Source organism: Orycteropus afer, unplaced genomic scaffold (assembly GCF_000298275.1).
Source record: "Orycteropus afer afer isolate SDZICR_OR568_19922 unplaced genomic scaffold, OryAfe1.0 scaffold00014, whole genome shotgun sequence".
Taxonomy (NCBI): Eukaryota; Metazoa; Chordata; class Mammalia; order Tubulidentata; family Orycteropodidae; genus Orycteropus; species Orycteropus afer.
In genome coordinates, this window is record NW_006921601.1 from 12,921,210 (window position 1) to 12,944,203 (window position 22,994).

The 22,994-nt window shown below is 35.5% G+C and overlaps 1 protein-coding gene across 1 annotated transcript in view; it reads left to right on the forward strand.

The window, feature by feature from the left end:
- PDE3B (phosphodiesterase 3B) overlaps window positions 1-22,994 on the forward strand; it is a 230,857-nt gene that overhangs the window by 176,600 nt on the left and 31,263 nt on the right. The window contains exons 2-5 of the mRNA XM_007956802.1: window positions 7,312-7,359; window positions 9,215-9,463; window positions 12,214-12,353; window positions 17,767-17,873. Coding sequence (XP_007954993.1) covers window positions 7,312-7,359; window positions 9,215-9,463; window positions 12,214-12,353; window positions 17,767-17,873 — 544 coding nt within the window. The remainder of the gene's footprint in view (window positions 1-7,311; window positions 7,360-9,214; window positions 9,464-12,213; window positions 12,354-17,766; window positions 17,874-22,994) is intronic.

Below are 22,994 nucleotides of genomic sequence, written 5' to 3' on the forward strand. Positions count from 1 at the left end.
CAAGGCTCAGGGGTCCACGATTATCTTCTGTGTCTGTGTTAATTGGTTTCCCTTTTCTTTGTTGAAGAGGGTCTGTGCAATCCTTCTGCCTAGTCCACCATCTTGCCGGAACTCCCTCTAGTTTAAATTTTTATCTGAGTGTTAATACTGTAGAGACAGGAATATTTTCATCCTGTGTCATTATTTATCCTTTCCTGAATCATCCATATCATATACAAATATACTCTAGAACCATTAAAAACAATCTATTTGCATTCTTTTCAGCTACTGTTCCCTTTCATTCTTCCCTTGTGCAGCACAGTTTCTCAAAAAAGAGTTTTCCATAGTCACTGTCTATATCCTTACCTTCCTAAATTCTTCTTAATTTTTTAATAAAAACTGAGCAAATACAGGTAGTACCCAACTTATGACATATTCGAGTTATGACAAATTGCACTTAGACCTCTCTGGGCTTTTTTCTTTTACATCTTATGGTAAGTAAGATGTACTATATATAATGTTGCAGTGCATAATTTGCTGATGCTATCATTCTCAGATGTTCACTGGTAGATGTTCAAAGATTGGATGATAAATATAGTAAAAGTCAATAGTAATGTACACTTAAACAAAATGACACATTTAGTTTATGTCAGAACTGACTTTCCACAGTCATAGGAATGAAGCTCCGTTGTAAGTCAGCAACTACCTGTTCTCATAAAATATGTGTGAAGTGTAGAAACTAAGGATAACAAACACATCTATCCAAAATTACCATTAACTTTGAAGTTCCCTGTATGCCTTTTCCAGATCCAGTTTCCTTCTTCCTCAGAGACAATCACCATCCTGACTTTCTTTATAGTTTCCCATATGTTTATATTCCTAAGAAGAAGTATATTTTAATATGTATTTTATTTTACATGATACTGTATGTATATAAGGAGCTCTGATGGCATTAGTGCCTAAGGCATTTGACTGCTAACCAGAAGGCTGGTGGTTCAGACCCACCAGCCACTCTTCGGAAGGAAGACTAGGCAATCTACTTCCGTAGAGATAACACCTTGGAAACCCAAGGAGGGGTTGCTATGAGTCAAAATCAACTCAACAGCATTGAGTTTAGAGTTTGGTTATATATAAAACCCAAAAATAAAAATTTTACATATTACTATATGTATTCTTCTGTGACTTGCTTTTCTCACTCAATTTTATGTTTCTGGGATTCATTTGTATAGTATGTAGCTATTCTTCATTTTCATGCTGTATTTCATTGTACAAAGGCGTGCTGGGGGCACAGTGATTAAGTGCTTGGCTGCTAATGAAAAGTCAGTGGTTTGAACCCACCACCCATTCTGTGGGAGAAAGATATAGCAGCATACTTCCGTAAAGATTTGCAGCCTTGGAAAGCCTGCGATGCAGTTCTGCTCTGTCCTATACGGTTGCTATGAGTTGAAGTTGACTTAACAGCAGTGGTTATTTCATTGTATGAATATACCAGAATTTCTCCTTTTTACTCTTGATAGACATTTGAGTTGTATCTAATTTTTTGCTACCCCAAACTATGCAGCTATGTGCATTCTTGCTCATGTCTGTTGGTGTCAAATTACCTGTAGCAAAGGATCATACTTTGTTTTTTTTCCCCTCTCCAATCCATTGTGGACTATAAAATAGAATAAAAATATCTCAACCATGTCAAATTGCTATAAAAGTCTCTAAATTTTATTCTTAATTTTTGTATCTATCTTGTTGTGGACCAACTATGAATAGCACTTCTCTAAGATATATACCTGACACAACCTTGCTTACTGAAAGTAAAGATGACTTGAAGCACTTACTGATGAAGATTAAAGACTACAGTCTACAGTATGGATTACACCTAAACATAAAACAAAAATCCTCACAACTAGACCAATATGCAGCCTCATGATAAACGGAGAAAAGATTGAAATTACCAATGGAAGCAGCAGTCAGGAAATGAGACGTAATATTGCACAGGGCAAATCTGCAGCAAAAGACCGCTTTAAAGTGCTGGAGAGCAAACATCACACGGTTTGAAGACTAAGGTGCACCTAACTCAAGCCATGGTATTTTCAGTAGCCTTATAATCATGTGAAAGCTGGACAATGAATAAGGAAGACTGAAGAAGAGTTGCTGCTTTTGAGTTGTGGTGTTGGTGAAGAATACTGAAAGTACCATGGACTGCCTGAAGAACAAACAAATCTGTCCTAGAAGAAGTGCAGCCAGAATGCTCTTTGCCAGCAAGAATGGCCAGACTATGTCTCATCTACTTTGTCATGTTGTCAGAAGGGACCATTCCCTTGAGAAGGATATCATGCTAGGTGTGGTGGTTACATTTGTGTGTCAACTTGGCTGGGCCTGGTTGAGTGGCTGGGCAGCTAGTGGTAGTTATTCCCCAAGATGAGACTGGCAATCAGCTCCATGGTGGGATCTATCACAAGCAGCTGAGCGGCTGCCTTTGGGATGTGGTCTGCTTCCTGTATGTAAGAAGAAGCCTTGGGAATGGTCTCTAGCTTATGGCACCTTGAACGCTGCTTGTAGCTGTATCATTGTTTTAGCAGCCTGCCATGCTTTGCCGACCTTGGGACTTACAACGGACTTAAATTAATGGCCTGCCGTGTGATTTGGTAATATTGGGATTGTGCCTTTTTACTTGTCAACCTTGGGCTTGGCAGCCTCAGCAGCCAGCAGCTGTCTGAGTGAAGAAAAGCCTCTAGCTTCAGTGGGCCAGGAGCTGAAGGCAGAGCTGAAGTCCAAGGCTAAGGGGCTTTCACCCAGCCCCTAGAGCTTGGCACTTTGAACTTGGACTTCTAGCCTCCCAAACTGTGAGAGAATAAACTCTTGTTTGTTAAGTCCATCCCATTTGTGGTATGTTCTTGTCAGAGTGGCACTAGGTAACCAGAACACTTGGTAAAGTGGAAGGTCAGCAAAAAAAGGGGACGGCCCTCAATGAGATGGATTGATAAAGTGGCTGCAGTGATGAACTCAGGTATAGCAAGGATCTTGAGGCTGGCATGGGACAGGGCAATGTTTCGTTTTGTTTTCCATAGGGTTGCTATGAGTTAGAGCCAACTCAATGGCACCTAACAACAACTCAAGATGTGGAATTCCTAATCTTGTATCTTCTGCTACTTATTGAGAAAATTTTGTTTTCTCAAAATTACTAATATTTTAGTTCAAGTTACATAGAAGGCCAGTGTCAGCCAGCTCTCTCCAGCTTTTATTGTATTTATTTATTTGTTTTCAGTTCTTGCCTTTTTTTTTTTTTTTTTTTTTGATCCTAGAGAAAGTGACTGCAGATAAGAATAAATTGTTGCCTAAAATTTGATTCAGGCCAATCTAGCAAGTACTAAGCAAGAGAAAACCATGGTAATAGGATGAAAGGCCAGGGAGGAGTGAATTTAATAAGGAAACTAGTCTGCAATATAAAATGCTATAGTAGAGAGATCTAAAAGGAATAATCACAGAGGGAAAAAATATTATAATAGTAAGGTTTTTAGAGACAATTGAAATAAGTGGGATTATCACTCATGTTAGCAGCACTTTCATGTTAGTAGCAGCCTTGGAATGGCCTCATTGTATTAGGGGCCTTTCTAAGAAGGTAAGCTAAGATGGAATTGCTCTTATAAGCAAGTGGCAGGACTGCTTTATATCAGTGTTTCTCAACCTATTTTTCATTATCACTGTCCTAAGGAGCCTTTATAGCCTTTTGCCCACTCTAATCGTCCTCCATCCCCTGAATTTTAATACATAGATATATTGTATATCTATTTATGTATTGTGACCCTTTATAGGGCCAGAAACCATTTTAATATTTAATTTTTTTGTTTGCCTTCAAGAAGCAATTTTCACCTTCTTGGGAGCAATGTGGCCTCCATTGAAAATAGATGTATAAATACAAATATGGCTCTTGGTATGAGAATGGAAATATTTTAAAATGTACTATTTATTTAGTCATATAGGTGAATGAGGGAGTTCTGGTAGCATAGTGGCTAAGGCACTTGACTGCTAACCAGAAGGCTGGCAGTTCAAACCCACCAGCCACTCCTTGGAAGGAAGATGGGGCAATCTATTTCCATAGTGATACTACCTGGGAAACCCAAGGAGGGGTCGCTATGAGTCGGGTTTGACTCAACGGCACATAACAACAACAACAACAATAGGTGAATAAAGTAAAGGGAAAAGGAAGATTGACTCAATGTTGAAAAGTGACCATGACTTAGTAGAAAATCACTTTCTATTTAGATTAAGAGGAGATCTGGTTGCAGCATAGTGCCTAAGGCACTAGACTACTAACCAGAAGGCTGGCAGTTCAAACCCACCAGCCACTCCTCGGAAGGAAGGTTGGGCAATCCTACTTCTGTAGTGATACCGCCTTGGAAACCCAAAGAGGGGTCACTATGAGTCAGGGCCAACTCGACGGCACATAACAACAACAACAGCACTTAGATTAATGGATTAGGGAAATGTGGTATAGACATTTGTCACAGTTTGATGGTGTCTTTGTGGAAGAAATGTAGAAGTATGGATTAGACAGCAGGGATACCATGAGTCAGAATTGACTCAGTGACGACTATCAACAACATAGTTAGGCAAGTTTGTAAATTCAGAATGCAAATGAATGAGCTGATACACATTTTGTAGGGAAGTTTAATGATACATCATATGATTCTGTCTTCACTCTCATTTTATACTTTTATTAATGAATTTAGAAGAATATCAGATTTACAGATGCTATGATGATGGGGGAAGAAAAAAAAAAAAAAAACTCACTGCTGTCAAGTCAATTCCAACTCATAGCAACCCCTCCTTTGGTTTCCAAGGCAGTATCTCTGTGGAAGTAGATTGCCTAGTCTTCTTTCTGAGGAGTGGCTGGTAGGTTCGAACCACCAGCCTTCTGGTTAGCAGTCAAATGCCTAAGGCACTACACCACCAGAGCTCCCATATGATGATGGGAGGAAGAGTTAAAAGGCTAATTGACAACATCAATCTCCAAAAAAATTTTGACAAGCTAAAACCAAGACAGAAATAAAGTATTACAGAAATAAAGTATTACAGTTGAGTCTAAAAAGGCAGTTAAAGAATAGCATGGAGAAAATGGAGCATAAATTTGTCAAGTATAAAAGAAAGAGATTTTAGGTTATAGTAATCTAGTCCCACACATTATGATTACTGTAACCTAAAATCTCTAAGTTTCTTTTATACTTGACAACATTTATGGTTCATTTTTTCCATGCTATTCTTCTATAATTGCTTTTTAGATTCAACTGTAATACTTTACTTCTGTCCTGGTTTTAGCCTGTCAAAGTTTTTTTTTTGGGTAGGGGGAGTTACTATCTAGATAGAGGAGCTCTAGTGCTGTAGTGCCTAAGGCACTTGACTGCTAACCAGAAGGCTGGCAGTTCAAACCCACCAACCACTCCTTGGAAGGAAGATTGGGCAATCTACTTCCATAGAGATACCACCTCGGAAACCCAAGGAGGGCTCACTATGAGTTGGGACTGACAGGACAGCAGTAAGTTTGTTTGTTTGTTTGTTTGTTCTGGGGGGGGGGGGCTTACCAGGATCGTGCAAACATTTAATGCACTAGGCTGCTAACTGAAAGGAGGTTTGAGTCATGCAGAGGTGCCTCAGAAAAAAGACCTGACAAGCTACTTCAGAAAAACCAGCCACTGAAGACCCTATGGTACGCGGTTCTGTTCTGAAGCACATAGAGTTGGCCACGAGTCTGAAGTGATTTGATGTCAATGAGTTTATATATATATAAACTTCTATCTTCTATATAGCTTTGATCCTTTGTCTTGCATATAAACCTACTTGATTTGTAATATAATCACATAATTTCTATATACTGAACTATTTGGGTTTCTTTGATGTGTGTGTGTGTGTATACAGACACACACACACACACACACACACACATATATATACAGAGTTAGCTGCTAACTGAAATGTTGGTGGTTCAAAACTACCCAGCAGCTCTGCTGAAGAAAGACCTGGCAAACTGCATATGTAGAGATTACAGGCATGAAAACACTATGGAACATTTCTACTCTGTCACATGTGGTTCCTATGAGTCGAACTGACTTGATAATACCCAACAATATATTATTTATTATTATTTATTAATATTATCTATAGATCTAAAATAAAAACAAAGAAAATTATGCCATATGCCACAGATACCTTATGTGATTTATAGAGCCTAAATTATTTATTATTGGTCCCTTTACAAAAAAAGTTTGCTGATCCTGATAAAATGTTGGACCAGTAATAGACTAGATAACATTTCAAGATCTTTTGCAACAAGGGAACAATGACCAAGGACAAGAAACAACACAAATAGTTCAGTTTATAGAAATTATGTGATTATATTACCAAATAAATAGGCTTGTATTCAACAGGAAGGATCAAAGCTATATAAAAGATAGAAATCATAATCAATTTTTAAGCAAAAGGAGGAGATCTGTTCATTAATTTAGTAAGCATTGTTAAAGAAGTTTAGGATTAATAATGAGTGGTAGTTGTAGTTTGTGGAATTAAAACTAATATTATCTTCTGGAGTATAATGATTACTGGATGGGAAAGTAGGTAGAAATTTTGCAAAGAAGAAGGGCAGGAAAAAAGTAGTCTGGGACTAATAAATTATCATATATTGCCTGTTAAGGAAATAAACATGAAAACAGTCGTGAATTATGTCCATATCAAAAGGGAGGTAGATTGATTTTATAAATCCATTTATTAATCTAATCACAGGTATAAAAGCTTTACTGGTAAGGAAATAACCATCCTTTGGCACTAGTTTAAGACAGTAAGTGATAATAAGCCTTTTGGAGGGGATGGGAAGGCTGGCTGATGATATATAATGTTTTGTGTATTTTTAGTGACTGGATGTAATTTTTTAATTTATATTTACCTTATTTATTAATCTCGGAAGGAAGAGTGAGCAGTCTACTTCTTTAGAAATATGCCTTGGAAACCCAAGGAGGGCTTGCTGTGAGTCACATTCGACTCGATGGCAGTAGAGTTTGGTTTGGTTTTTGCTATTTATTAATGATAATAGATATTTGGAAGGCTAGTGAGCTTACTTTACTGACTTTATTATGATGTTCTTTAATCTTTCGATTTTTAAATTACAAGTTGTATAATTAATGAAGTAGTATGTCTGGCAATAATTTTTATTCTCACCTTCCCAAGTCCTCTACCAAATTTTAAGTTATTTTAGGTATCTGTGATTGAATGTGCTGTCTTTTTTTTTTTTTTTTTTACAGGTATTTGTTTCTTTACAGTTTATAATTAAGTGAATTTTTATTTTTTCAGATGATTCTTTGGGATTGGGATTTAAAGCAATGGTATAAACCTTACCAGGTAAATATCAGTAATATCACTAATAACTAATATATGTAATGAAACTTTTGACATTTTAAATTAAAGTTTTATTTCCAAAATTTGTGTCATAAGATTTTCTTTACCAAGTTAAAATAACTAGAACTTTATTAAAGTAGTTTTTAAAAGTTACGTTTTGACTGTAATATAAAAAGAAAATGGTACTAAATCAGACTTATTTATTTAAAAAATGCTGTTAATATGGAGAATAAACTCCTATTTCTGTATGAAGAGTGAGATTTTTTTTTTCCTTGCGTGTGGACTACTGGTCTGCAGAGGGAGAGGAAATAACAAAGACCACAGATGAGGAAAGGCGAAAGCATTTGCTTTGGGGCAGAATTTGATCAGATGCGTATCCTACATCTGTTGATGTGATCCCTGGGATTTTCTTCCACTATTCTATTAAAGTTTAAATTCTGTTGTTTAATTTTTGTGTGTATGTATTTGCTTTGGTCCAGCAATTCAAATTATGGGAAGCTACCATGACGTAAATAAAATTCCTAACATTTCTCAAATCCAAAATGTGTAGAAAATACTTAATTAGCAATTTCTTTGTGAACTCATTAAATAATTTGAATAATTATGATTTCCTAACATGCCCATATAGAAATATAAGCTCAGGTACAATAAAACAAACAACAGTAACACATTTAATTCATTGCTCTGATTATCAGTGCACTTATTTCTATGGGTAATTGAATTGAACATAAAAATCATATATATATTTATATATTATATATATATATAATATATATTTGTATTATATATATATATAATATATATTTATAGAGAGAGAGAGATATCAAAAATATCCTTTCTGAATGATTCTTTCTAAAACATACTTTTTCTGAAAAGTACTAAAAAAAAATGTAAAAAAAGTACTAAAAAAATTGTTTAGGGCTTAGCCAGTGCTACTCCTTTCATGAACTTTTTGTTAACCATCCAGCTCAAAGTTAACTTTATCTCATTAAAACTCTGATACTATTTTATTTGTATCTTTATCTCATCATTTTCTATAATATTAGTAGTAATAGTACTTGAAATTGCACTTGAAATACATATGCTATACGTTGTTTTAGTGCCCTACCTGCTTAATCATACTTTTAATTCTCACATCAGCCTATAGAGAGATGTTTTTATCCTCATTTTATTGTGAAAAAAATAAAAAAGGTTCAGATGTTAAATAACTTGCTCCAGGTAACTCATTTAAGGTTAAAGTCTAGATTTCAAACTGCTGTGTCTGCAAGAAAGCTGTGTTACTATACTAGACTGCTTCTGGAGTGAGTAAGATAAATAAAAGAAATACTGCATTGTTTAAAAGATAGGGAATTGCAGCCCATGTCATGATACCAAATGTGTATGAACTGCTCTATGGAAAATGAATTTGCTTTGTAAACTTTCACCCAAATCACAGTAAAAATTTAAAAAAAGAAAAAAGCAAAGATATTTGACACAAAGGAAAGAAAATCCTCAATAAATTAGTGAAAAGTCTAAATTATAGATTTTTAAAGTAAGTACAGATTTGGTTCTATACCAGTTAGAGAAACTCACTAAGTCAGTAATGAATACCATTCAATACAATGAGATAAACTAATGAAAAAAATTATCGTTCACAGTATAGTATTATTGTCATCATTAAAAAATTTAAAGTTAGAATTATATCTTTTGTATATCCTTTATGCCATCCATGTCTAAATAAATGAAAATTTGTGTTTAATAGGATTAAATTCTTTAGATATTCATAGATAGGAGGCCTTGAATAAAAGTAAAGTATGTTTTTCTTAAATGTTAGGTTTTCTGTGTAACAAATATATAACGACACCTTTTTCTTTTCTAGAATTCTGGAGGTGGAAATGGAGTTGATCTTTCAGTGCTAAATGAAGCTCGCAATATGGTGTCAGACCTTCTGATTGATCCAACCCTTCCCCCGCAAGTCATTTCTTCCCTACGGAGTATCAGTAGCTTGATGGGTGCTTTCTCAGGTTCCTGTAGGCCAAAGATTAATCCTCTCACACCATTTCCTGGATTCTACCCCTGCTCTGAAATAGAGGACCCCGCTGAGAAAGGAGATCGAAAACTTCACAAGGTCAAAATACAGTAATGAGCCAGCCCTATTTATCACATTTGATGATATTTTCAAATGAAAACTGCCCCTTTATATAAAATAGGTTTTTTTTTCCCCCCCAAAGACCACCTTCTTATACTACATTGAGTCTCTTGGGACTATAGAGGTGGATATAAATTCAAATAATTCTAGATGAGCATTCAGTTTTCTCTCTAAATAACAGTGCTATATAATTAGTGGTAATAACCTGAATGGTAAAAACTATTTATTATTCTCATTCTTAAGAAGTAGAAAACAAACAAATTTAATTCCAAGCCTGTGTAAACTAGTAGACCAACATGTTATTTAATATATTTTATTCTTTAGAATGCAGGAATTGTTCTTGTAAAAGACCAAGAGTAAATATTCATTAAAATTTTCATTTTTTGATTTACATGCCATTATTCAAATATTTTTTTTTACTTTTTTTTTTTGGAAACCTGTGTTTTCCCTTGCTTTTACCCACAGGAGATTGAGATAACCTAGTTAGCATTCAGTTTTCAGTCATTAGGTATGCGATTAATTTCTCTTTGTTGTTGTTGTTGTTGTTTGCCATCGAGTCGGCCCCGACTCATAGCGACCCCTCCTTGGGTTTCCGAGGCAGTATCACTACGGAAGTAGGATTGCCCAACCTTCCTTCCGAGGAGTGGCTGGTGGGTTTGAACCGCCTGCCTTCTGGTTAGCAGTCAAGTGCCTTAGCCACTATGCTACCAAATTTCTCTTTAAATATGAATATTTCAAAATGAGATTTCCTTCACAAAACAATACTGTTCCAAATAAGTGTACATCTTGCTTGTTCAGAGTGCCTTTGACTATCAGTATCTTCACCAAGAGCTGGAATCAGAAAAATTTAAAACCTGAAACATTATAGAGATTATTATAGCTCAACTACTGTATTCTACAATTTAAGAAACTAGCCAAGAGAGGGCGAAACTCAATCAGTTAAATTTGTTCATTGTAATGGTTTACAAAGGAGCTCTGGTGGCATGGTGCCTAAGGCACTTGACTGCTAACCAGAAGGCTGGCCGTTCAAACCCACTAGACACTCTTCGGAAGGAAGGTTGGGCAATCTACTTCCGTAGTGACACTGCCTCGGAAACCCAAGGAGGGGTCGCTATGAGTCGGGTCCGATTCGACGGCACATAACAACAACAACAACAATGGTTTACAAAGATCTAAGAAAAAGTTCATTATAATTTTGGAGTGATTTTGATCATCAGTTCATTTTGTCAGTTCTGAGCACTAGGGTTTAGAAATGTTGAAAAATTAAGCAAACCCAATTAGGACAAAAAAAAAAGTTAAAAATTATTGTTGATTACAATCCCAATCAAGGTAGTTATATGGTGCTTTAATTTTTTAAACTTTATTATGTAGCACCTATATTAATCAAATCCCAATTACCAAGAAAAGTTAATCAAAAACTTTCAAAAGAAATAGCAATAAATTTATCAATATAATAAGTCTTTAATATTTTTTGAGTTAGTATTCATTCAGATTGCTCTTTCTGTGCTTTTTTCATTCATATTTGATGTTTAAACCAATAATTCTTGATCACTAAAATCATATTGACATCAGCATTGTGCTTGTTATTGTGTTTACTAAGTAGGAAAGTGTATTGGTACATTTTAGAAACATTTTAAACAATAAAATTAAACAGGAAACCAAAATGCCTCATTTCCTGAGCATTCTAGTTAATCGGATTTATTTTTGGTACTGTTATCTACTGACAGGAGTAGGTCATAAGAATCAAGAAATAACTCATATTCCTTTTATTTGTATTCTTTAAATTCCATATTTTAATACCGTATCTAATTTTTCTCTGCTTTTGGAAAATAATATAAAAGCCTGTTTTACTTCAAAAAAGAGCAACAGCATCAAAAATAATTACTAAGAAAAAGAGAGTTGGAATAGATGATATACTACAAATGTTATATATATGTTAAGAATCAGGAAAGTTAATGTGGACGTAAGTTATAACAGTAAAGATTATGTTAGTTATATAATGAGCTTTCCGTGCACTAACTAACCATGAACCTTTATAAAATGAACATCCTGGGGAAAATTTAAATATAAGACAGATATTTATCTCTCTGTGATTGTTTCATTGTCTGCTGATAGAGGAAATTAATAGGAAGCAGCAGCTGTATTATGTAAATCTCAGTAAAAGAAACACTTATTCAAAATTGAAAATTCTAGTTAATAGAACATTTAGACAATGCATAATATTTATAAAAATTAGGGTAAATATTAATGCTGAAGTTCTGAATTTAATCATTAATTCAGAAAATAACTCAGGACTCTCTATTTTCTTCAGATTAACTAGTATGTACACTAGATAACATTGCACTGAAAATATAAAGTTTTAGGATATTCGGGCTGATCTTACCCTATTCTAAGCCTTTTTTTTCTGTAGTAGTTTTTCAGTGTAAGTCTTTTGTATCCACTTTTTAAATTGTCATTTGTTTTTTTCTCATAAAAGTAGGAGTAAGATTTGTAAAAGAAGAAAAATAGTTAAATTGTAAAGAGTTCAGAAATTTTTTTGATTAGGAAGAATAAAATAGAACAATATAAAATGTGAAATTGGGAGGAAAGTTGACAGATTGAGAGAATAAAATATTCTATTTCTCTTACACATGTTAAAAATATAATTTGTATTGATATTTCCATGTGTCATCTTTAATATCACAGATACAAAGGATGAAGATTTTAACCATTTTTAAATTATTCCACAGGGACTAAATAGTAGGAGTAGTTTGCCAACACCACAACTGAGGAGGAGTTCAGGGACTTCAAATCTGCCACCGACTGAACAGTCTTCAAGGTGGGAACGTAATAATAGCAAAAGATCTCATCATGAATTTGGCATTCCAAGGTAAAATCCCTATAGTCATTTATCTGCATGTAATACTTTTACTTTGTTTCTATGAATAAAATTTGAAATTGTTCTAAAAGCAGAAAAGAGTTGTTGAAATATTCTAGGTATAGGGCAGCATGGGTAGTAATAATATGATATAATAGAGAAACTGATTGTTAAAAAGGATCTAACATGCCTCTACCAAAACTTAAGTAGGTTGAGTACAAAGTATGGTGGTCAGTGAGGAGATTTAAGGAAACTAGTATCAGTTTTGGACAGAGTATTGGGAAAGGAGAACTCTTAAACTGGTAGAAGTGGGCATTAGGGACAGTCGCCAATTGAATATGAAGTATCCAAAAGTAGATGAACAGTTACTGACTTGCCAAAGGGGAGCAAGTTCACAGAGTTTATTTCAGAAGGTAGCATAAGGTAGCAAGACTCTTTCAAACCCTATTTTTACTAGAGAGCTGAGGTTGATAATTTATTCTATGTTCTGTGAATATGAGTTAATAGAATTAAGGATTTAGTTGGAATTGTTGAAAACTAATTTGCTCTGCAAACTTTCACTCAAATCACAATAAAAAGTAAGAAAAAAAAGAAAAGGAGAGTGAGAATGGTTGCACAACTCAGAGTGCAATCAGTGCCACTGAATTGTATATGTAGAAATAGTTAAATTGGTGTATGTTCTGCTGTGTGTATTCTCAACAACAACAACAACAAAAATAGAATGTTGTTGTTCTTGTTATGTGCTGTCCAGCCGGACCCGACTCATAGCAACCCCTCCTTGGGTTTCCGAGGCAGTATCACTATGGAAGTAGATTGATTGCCCAACCTTCCTTCCGAGGAGTGGCTGGTGGGTTTGAACTGCCAGCCTTCTGGTTAGCAGTCAAATGCCTTAGGCACTACGCCACCAGAGCTCCTAAAAGTAGAATAATTATTAAAAAAAAAAAAAAAAAAAAATGGAGCTGTTGTTGTTAGCTGCCTTTGAGTCACAGTGACCTCATATATAACAGGACAAAATTCACACCCTGTCTTCGTGATTGTTTTTATATTTGAGTCTGTCGTGTGGCTATTGTTCAGTCCATTTTATTGAGGGTTTCTGTTGTTTTTGTTGGCTCTGTACTTTACCCAACATGATATGTTCTTTTCTAGGATTGTCAGTTTGTCACCTTACTATGGTGGCTGTGTATTGCTGTGATTCTAGAAGCCATGCAATCAGTATTTCAAATACCGGCAGGGTCAGCTATGGTGGACAGGATTCAGTGAAGCCTCCAGAGTAAAATAGAATAGGAAGAAACAGTGCTCATTATATAGATGAAGGTCATCGATAAGTACAACTAAATAAGGCTGGGAAATAAAGGAGCTGGAATTTTCTAAATGTAAATTCCTGCTAACAAAGGAGTCAGTACTTTGTCTTCTGAAAGCCAGGAAAGACACTGATGTCTTGCATGGGTTGTAAGCTTCTTTTTAGCCAATTATCTAGCTATGTTAATAAAATTGCTATTAATGTAAACTTCATATCAAACCACTCTCTGAGTGTGTGGTATACTTTTAGTTTGAGTGATAGAGTTTCACATTTGAAACAGTAGATGGCAGAATTGGATTATAGCTATTTATCTACTAAAAAACGTTAACATTTATATGTGAAATCTGATCAAATCATTGTAATTTTCCAAATTCTTTTGTGGTTTATTAATTTGAATATTCTATAATATATTCAAGTAGAGGAACTCTTTTTTTTTAATGTAAAATTGAGTGAAATGAAAAGTAAAAGAGGAATGAAATATGAAGAGTATAGTGCAGGAAAATGAGGATTGATATATACTTTGCCCAGAGCCTAACCATGATAGTTGTTCTTTGTTTTGTTTTGTTTTATAATGGAAGCGGGATGGATGGGTCAGGAACAAAAATATATTTCTTAACCAAGGGAAACAATATCTTGAGACAGTGACATCACTAGGAATGTGTGGGGGTTATAGACAACACCAGGTGATACTCTCAAAAGGGCTGACACCAAAATCACTGCCTATGAAATGTCTGTGCAGTGTTTTCAGCAGAAATTGATTATTTTTGTATAAAAATAATTCTGTAGTTAGTTACAACAAGAAAAACATGGTTTTGTAAGACCAACTTACAGTTATCAATATACCTATTAAGGCTAAAACTCTTATGCTAGTTTACTTTTTGAACCTTGTAATGTGCTCTGGTCAGAGCTGTTGTTATCACACAATTATAATGATACTTCGACTCACATTATTTCTTTTGCATGTGCTACAAGCATACATTGTTGTTTCCATTGCTGCTGGGGTTTTTATAGTCACTGATTTGCCTAATTTTCTGGTGTTTTTAGCTGCAATATTGTGGCACATAGAATTTGTGAACCTATATTGATAACTTTATTGAGAATGAAGTAGTAATTCAAGGAAAAAAAATCCAAACTCACTGCTGTCAAGTCAGATCTGACTCATAGCGACCCCTCCTTGGGTTTCCCAAGCGGTATCTCTACTGAAGTAGCTTACCCAGTCTTCCTTCCGAGGAGTGGCTGGTGGGTTTGAACCGCCAGCTTTCTGGTTAGCAGTCAAATGCTTTAGGCACTGCACCACCAGAACTCCCAAATTCAAGAAAAAGGAGGAAAAAAATTTAAAAAGGCTTCTGCTTAGTTAATAATAACATTGTAACTAATAATGTAATTCATTGTAGAAAAATTTTACAAAACAGTTCTGTTGTTAGTATTTATATAATCTAAGAAATATTACATTTAAGCAATTTATAACTATATCACATATTCTATGGTTAAAATTGATAATAAATATTACTAAGGATTCTGTACAGTCTGGTATTGGAGGTCTGTGGCAGGGAACGGTGGCGTGCGGATGACACCATGAATTACCACAGTGAGTGACACCAAACCTACTGATGCCACTGTCTTGAGAATAATGTTGAGTTTAAGAAGGCATGATGAAAATGATTCTGGTTTTTCAGTCTGTCACACTGATATAAGTGCAATGTGCTTGAGTTAAAGAAACATTTGCTACGTTAAGGTCATTTTTATTCTGTTGCCTTAAGATGATTGATGTTAAAATAGAAACATGGTCCAGAGACAAGAATCAATTAACTCTGAGAACTGTGCATATGCAGTAAACGTAAGCAGAATCTAATCATCCCTACCAGATATATTCATATAACTCTCATTAAAACAAAACTATACACCTTATAAAAGATTTAGAAATTTGGAGAATAAAGTAATTGGGGCATTATATGCACTGACTTCAAAGAGACCAGACTAGAAGTAATTCTAGTGTGCAGAAGCCAAAAGCTTTCAGTAATGATTTTCTAGGTGTACTTTGGGCATAGACAAGTTAATACAGGAATATCTAAGGTATTTATAACCAATATCCTTTTTCAAATTCATGTCTCTCTAACAGTGCTGCCCAGTATAAATTGATGGAAATATTTTATATCCACACTGTCCAATCTGGACAATAGCTACTTGTGGCTATTGAACACTTGAAATGTGCCTAATATGATTAAGGAGCTGAATTTTAAATTTGATTTAAATTTAATTCATTTAAACAAAAATGTAAGTAGCAATGTGTGACCCAGAAAACCAAACTCACTGCCATTGAGTAGATTCCGACTCATAGTGACTCCTATTGGGTTTCCAAGGCTGTAAATCTTTACAGAGCAGCTGGTGGGTTTGAACCACTGACTTTCTGGTTAGCAGCCAAATGCCTTATCCACTATGCCATCAAAGCTCCTTAACATGTGACTAGTGGCAACCATATTAGACAGCACAGCTCTAGGTCTTTAATGCATGGTGATATTTCTTTTTCTTTTCAGGTAGGGTCATATCCCTTAGAACAGGGGACCTTTAGGTTTTAATAGCCCACAAAATTAATAGACTTGTGGCTTTGGAATCATGAGGCATTCACCTTGAATTTTTTGTAGTACTTGAAAAACTAAGATCTGAGAAATGAGATCGTATACCTTAATTTTTTGAGTTTTGATTGGAACTCAGCTTTGGATTCTGATCACAGCTTCCCTGACTATGTTTTCTAATTGGCTGTGGCTATGATTTCAACATGATCCCAGTACTATACCTTTTGCTTTCTGAATCTGTGCCTGAAATCATATTTTTTTTTCTTCTACCTGTTTTTCATTCTGTTACTATTGTTCTGCCCTTATTTCCTAGCATACTGCTGCAATCCTAGATTAGTGGTTGCTCACAAAATTGATTTACCTAGAAAACGTGGCAGTATTTTGCATCCTGTTAAGAAGTAAAATTCTAATATAATATGGGTAAGTGATATAATAAAAACATGAACAAAAACCTCTTAGGTCATAGAAAAATAATCTCCCCTGTGTAAATGAGATTTGGAAGTATAAGAAAGATGGAAAGAGTTAGAGAGGTGCTCATTGAGAGTCTAAAGTAAAAAAAAAGTTGAGTGAAACTAGACAGAGAATCTATATTTGTCCTTTGTTTGTGCCAAAGTATCTAGGTCAAAAGTTGACTAACAGAAGAAAACAGACCAGTGAATATCTAGGGAAATGAAGGTAATATTTATGGTGTGCTTGTTATATTATGCATGACATGGGCCAAAAGCTTTCATATATATTATCTCATTTAATTTGTAATAGATATATTAAAATCTGCGTACTCAGTCCTGTAGGGTTGCTGTGAGTTAGAATCAACTCAGTGACAATGAGTTTAGTTAGGTTTTGGTTATGTGTCAGATTGGTGTGCTTTAATTCCCTATCTTATATATAATTTCTGCATAAGAGCCTTAAAACCTGTACTAAAATCTTTCAGTTGTGGGATGTGAGTGGCTTGAAGGATAATTAAAGTCTATGAGAATAGAGAACAGGGAATAATGAAAAACTGTATATGGTACTTTAAGCTGGTTGTTCTCAGTGAGGTCCCTGTACCAACATCATTAGCATCCCATGAGAACTAGTTAGAAATTCAAATTCTGTGGCCCTACCCCAGATCACTGAGTTAGAAATTCTGGGGGTAGGGTCAGTTATCTGTGTTTTAAGAAGCCCTCTAAGTGATACTGATAACCTGCTTTAGTTAGGAAGTCCCCAGCTATGGACCTAATCTGATCTACAGCCTGGTTTTGTGAATAGAATTTTACTGCAGCACAGCCACACTCATTCATTTTACTATTATCAATAGCTGCTTTTGTGCTACATTGGCAGAGTTGAGTAGTAGCAACAGAGACGGTAAGGCTTGCAGAACTCAAGGTATTTACTATCTGGTCCTTTACATAAAAAGTTTACAGATCTCTGCTGTAAGCCACAGGCACTAAATAGCAGTTCCAAACCCTGAATGTAGAAGCAGATATTTGCTAACTGAATTAAAGACCATGAAGAATAAAGAGAAAATTTTCCATGGGCTTAAAATTCTTAATCTATTATCTTTCCCTTTTAGTCAAGGATGCTATTTAAATGGACCATTTAGTTCAAATCTTCTGACAATCCCGAAGCAAAGGTCTTCTTCTGTATCATTCACTCATCATATAAGTCTGAGAAGAGCTGGTAAGAAGTCATTCTTTATGATTTAAGTATGTGAGATCTCAGAATATACTGTAGAGCAATTTTTTTTTCATTACCAATTTATAGCTAATTTTGAATAGCATTTCAAGTGTTGTAAAGTAACATGACTAAGCAATTTGGGTTGGCTATTAGTTGACCAATGAGCTCTAGTGGCATACTGGATAAGACATTTGGCTGTTAACCAGAGGGTCAGACATTCAAACCCACTGTCTGCACTGCAGAAGGAAGATGGGGCAATCTTCTTCTGTAAAGATTTATAGCCTCGGAAACTCAGTGGGGGTCACCATGAGTTGGAATCAACTCGATGGCAGTGGTTTAGGTTTTTTTTGTTTATTAGTTGGCCAGGAGCCGTGGTGGTGCATTGTTAAGCACCCTGCTGCTAAGCAGGTCAGTGGTTCAAACCCAGTAGCCACTCCTTGGGAGAAAGATGTGGCAGTCTGCTTCCTTAAAGATTTACACCCTTGGAATGGGGTAGGTCTACTCTGTTGAATAGGGTCACTATGAGTTGGCATCAACTCAATGACAATGTGTTTTGTTTTGTTTTTTATTAGTTGACCATTTGTTCATTCATTCAGTAAACATTTTTTGAGTCCTGCTATGTACTAGGCACTTCGTTACCAAATAACCAAACCAAAAGCCACTGCTACTGAGTTGATTCTGACTGAAAGCAACTCCTATATAGTTTCCAAGGCTGTAAATCTTTGTAGAAGCAGACTGCCTCATCTTTTCCATTGAGCTCGTGGTGGCTTAGAACTGCCAACCTTTTGGTTAGCAGCCCCGTGCTTTAACCATGGTACCACCAAAGCTCCACTTTATTTGATACTACAAATTCAGAAATTAAATAAAGGACTATTTCACTAACCTGAATAATTGCAGATTCAGATTCATATATCCAGAACAAGGGAAAATCTACAAAGGCATTTATCCTTTGTAGAATAGTAATTATGATGGAAAAAAATCTTATCCTGTGAGTAGAGAAACATCCTGACAATATCCTGCTATGTATGTCATTCTAATTGAAATTTTTCTTTAAATCAAAAGATTATAGAATACTACAAAATTTTTGGATGACAGATAATTTGTAGATACACTATAATGATGATGACATGGGAGATGGCAGGATAGAATTTTGAAAGACCAGTGACTCTTTTATTGAAAAACCATTTTTTTTCAACAATACAAACAGTAAATATACACTTGGATCTTGCCAGATGGAATACACATGAATCAAATCAACTACATTTGTGGAAAGAGATGATGGAGAAGCTCACTACTGTCAGTCAGAACAAAGCCAGGAGCCAACTGTGGAACAGACTATCAGTTGCTCATATGCAAGGTCAAGTTGAAGCTATATAAAATTAAAAGTAGTCTATCTACCAGAGCCAAAGTATGACCTTGAGTATATCCCAGTGAATTTAGAGACCATCTCAAGAATAGATCTGACATACTGAACACAAAGACCAGAAGAGTTATGGGATGGCATCAAGGACATCATACATGTGTACATGAAGAAAGCAAAAGGTCATCAAAAAGACAGGAAAGAAAGAAAAGACCAAAATGGAAGTCAGAAGAGACTCTGAAACATGCTATTGAACATAGAACAGCTAAAGTGAAAAGAAGAAATGATGAAATAAAAGAGTTGAACAGAAGTTGTCAAAGGGAAGTTTGAGAAGACAAAAGTATTATAATGAAAAGTGCATAAAGCCAAAAGTGAGGAATTTACTCAGCATTTTTCAGGCTAAAAGAATAGAAGAAAAGATTAAAGCCTTGAGTTGCAATATGGAAAGATTCTATGGGCAAAATATTGAACCATGCAAGAAGCATGAAAAGAATACACAGAGTCATTGTACCAAAAATAACTGGTTAATGTTCACCTGTTTCAGGAGGTAGCATATGAATAAGAACCAATGGTATTGAAGGAAGAAATCCAAGCTGAACTGAAGGAATTAGTGAAAAACAAGGCTCCAGGAATATGATGGAATATCCATTGAGGTGTTTCAACAATAGATAAGGTGCTAGAAACACTCATTTGTCTTTATCAAGAAATGTGGAAGACAGCTCCCTAGCTAGCCAACTGGGAGAGATCCATATGTGTGTCCATTCCAAAGAAAACTGCACCAACGGAATATGAAAATTATCGAGCAATATTATTAATATGACATGTAAGCAAAATTTTGCAAAGATAATTCAAAAGTGATTGCAGCAGTACATTGAAAGGAAACTGCCGTAAATTCAAGCCAGAGTCAAGAATGAGGGATATCATTACTGATATTAGATGGATCTTATCTGAAAGCAGAGAATATGAGAAAGATGTTTATCTGTGCTTTATTGACTATGCAAATGCGTTCAGCTGTGTGGATCATAACAAATTATGGATAATATTGACTGCTAACCAGAAATCTGGTGGTTCAAATCCACCAGCCACTCCTTGGAAGGAAGACTGGGTAATCTACTTCTGTAGAGATACCACCTTGGAAACCCAAGGAGGGGTTGCTATGAGTCCGATTCAACTTGACAGCAGTGAGTGTATTGCAAAAAAAAAAAAAAAAAAGGGGGGAATTCTAGAATACTTAGTTGTTCATGTGAGGAACCTGTACATGGGTCAAGAGGCTGTTATTCAAACAGAATAAGGGGATACTGAATGGTTTAAAATCAGAAGGGTATGTGTCAGGGTTGTATCATTTCACCATACTTATTCAATCTCTATGCTGAGCAAATAGTCTGGCAGCTGCACTACATGAAGAAGACTGTGACATGAGGATTAGAATAAGACGTATTAACAACATGTGACATGCAGATGGCATAACCTTGTTTGGTGAAAGCTAAGGAGACTTACTTGTGAACATCAAAGAAAAACCTCTAAGACATCAACAACATAAGGAAAACAAAAATTTTCCCAACTAGATCAATAAGCAAAATCATTATAGAGAAGATTGAAGTTGTCAAGGATTTCATTTTATTTGGATCCACAGTAAACATGGAAGCAGCAGTGAGAAAACCAAAGATATTGCATTGGGCAAATCTGCTTCAAAAGACCTCTTTAAAGTGTTAAAAGCAAAGATATCACTTTGAGCACCAAGGTTAGTCTGACCTAAACTTTATTTTTTTAATATTCCTTCATATGCATGTGAGAGGAAGACTGAAGAAGAATTATTCCTTTAAAGTATGATGTTGGTGAAGAATATCGAATATATTATGAACTGTCAGAAGAACTAACAGTCTGTCTTATGAGAAGTACAGCCAGAATGCTCTTTAGAAGCAAGAATGGCAAGACTTCATATCTTATACTTTGGGCATTTGATCAAGAGGGACTAGTCCCTGAAGAAGGACATCATGCTTGGTAAAGTAGAGGGTCAGTGAAAAAGAGGAAGACCCTCAACAAGGTGGATTGGCACAATGGTTGCAACAATGCCCTAAAACATAGCAACTATTTTGAGGATGGCGCAGGACCAGGCAGTGTTTATTTCTGTTGTAGATAGGGTGGGTGTCTATGAGTCAGAACAGATTTGACATCACCTAAGAAACACAGAAGAGACAACAGTAATAGAAGAGCAACACAGATACTCTGCTTTTAAAGTACATTATGTCTGATATTAGCCAGGGCCAATGAAATATACAATTACAAATTTCTTTTATATACAATATCAGACATACCATAAAACTTATAAAATATGTGAAGAGGCAGGAAAATGTGCTTGATTAACAAGAACAGGCAATAGAAGATCTACATGAGATCTTGATGCTAGAGAGTTAACAAAGTCTTTAAAATAATAATGATGTTTTGAAGGAAATAGAAGGAAAGATGTGCTGATTATCACTGGTGACTGGAATGTAAAAGTTGGAAACAAAGAAGAATCACTGGTAGTTGGAAAATTTGGCCTGGGTGATAGAAATAATGCTGGAGATCGCATGATAGAAGTTTGCAAGACCAATGGCTTATTCATTGCAAATACTTTTTTCAGCAGCACAAGTGGTGGCTATATACATGGACTTCACCAGATGAAGTACACAGGAATCAGATTGACTACATTTGTGGCAAGAGGTGATGGAAAAGCTCAACATTTTCAGCCAAAACAAGGCCAGGAACTGATTGCAGAATAGACCATTAACTGCTCATACACAAGTTGAAGCTGAAGTTGAAGACAATTAAAACGAGTCCATAAGAGCCAAAATATGACCTTGATTATATCCCTCCTGAATTTAGAAACCATCTAAAGAATAGCTTTGACGCATTGAACACCAGTGACCAAAAACCAGAGGAATTGTGACGTGACATCAGAAACATCATCCATGAAGAAAGCAAAAGGTCATTAAAAAGAAAGGAAAGGAAGAAAAGACCAAAATGGATGTCAGAAGAGACTCTAAAACTTGCCCTTTAACAAAGAGTAGCTAAAGCAAATGGAAGAAATGACAAGGTAAAAGAACTGAGCAGAAGATTTCAAAGAGCAACTCGAGAAGACAAAGTCAATTATTATAATGAAATGTGCAAAGACATGGAGTTGGAAAGCCAAAAGGGAAGAACACCCTCAGCATTTTTCAAGCTGAAAGAACTGAAGAAAAAACTCAAGCCTCGAGTTGCAATATTGAAAGATTCAATGGGCAAAATATTGAATGATGCAGGAAACATCAAAAGATGGAAGGAATACACAGAGTCACTGTACCAAAAAGAATTGGTGAGTGTTCATCCATTTCAGGAGGTGGCATATGATCAAGAACCAATGGTACTGAAAGAAGGTGAAGCTGCCCTGAAGGAACTGGCGAAAAACAAGGCTCCAGGAATTGACAGAATACCCATTGAGATATTTCAACAAACAGATGCTGCACTGGAAGCACTCACTTGGCTATCCCAAGAGATTTGGAAGACAGCTTCCTGGCCAGCTGACTTGAAGAGATCCATATTTGTGCCCATTCCAAAGAAAGGTGATCCCACAGAATGTGGAAATTATCAAACAGTATCATTAATATTGCACACAAGTAAAATCTTACTGAAGATAATTCAAAAACAGTTGCAGCATTATATTGACAGAGAACTTCCAGAAATGCAAGCTGAATCAGAAGAGGATGTAGAATGAGAGATCTCATTGCTGATGTCAGATGGATCTT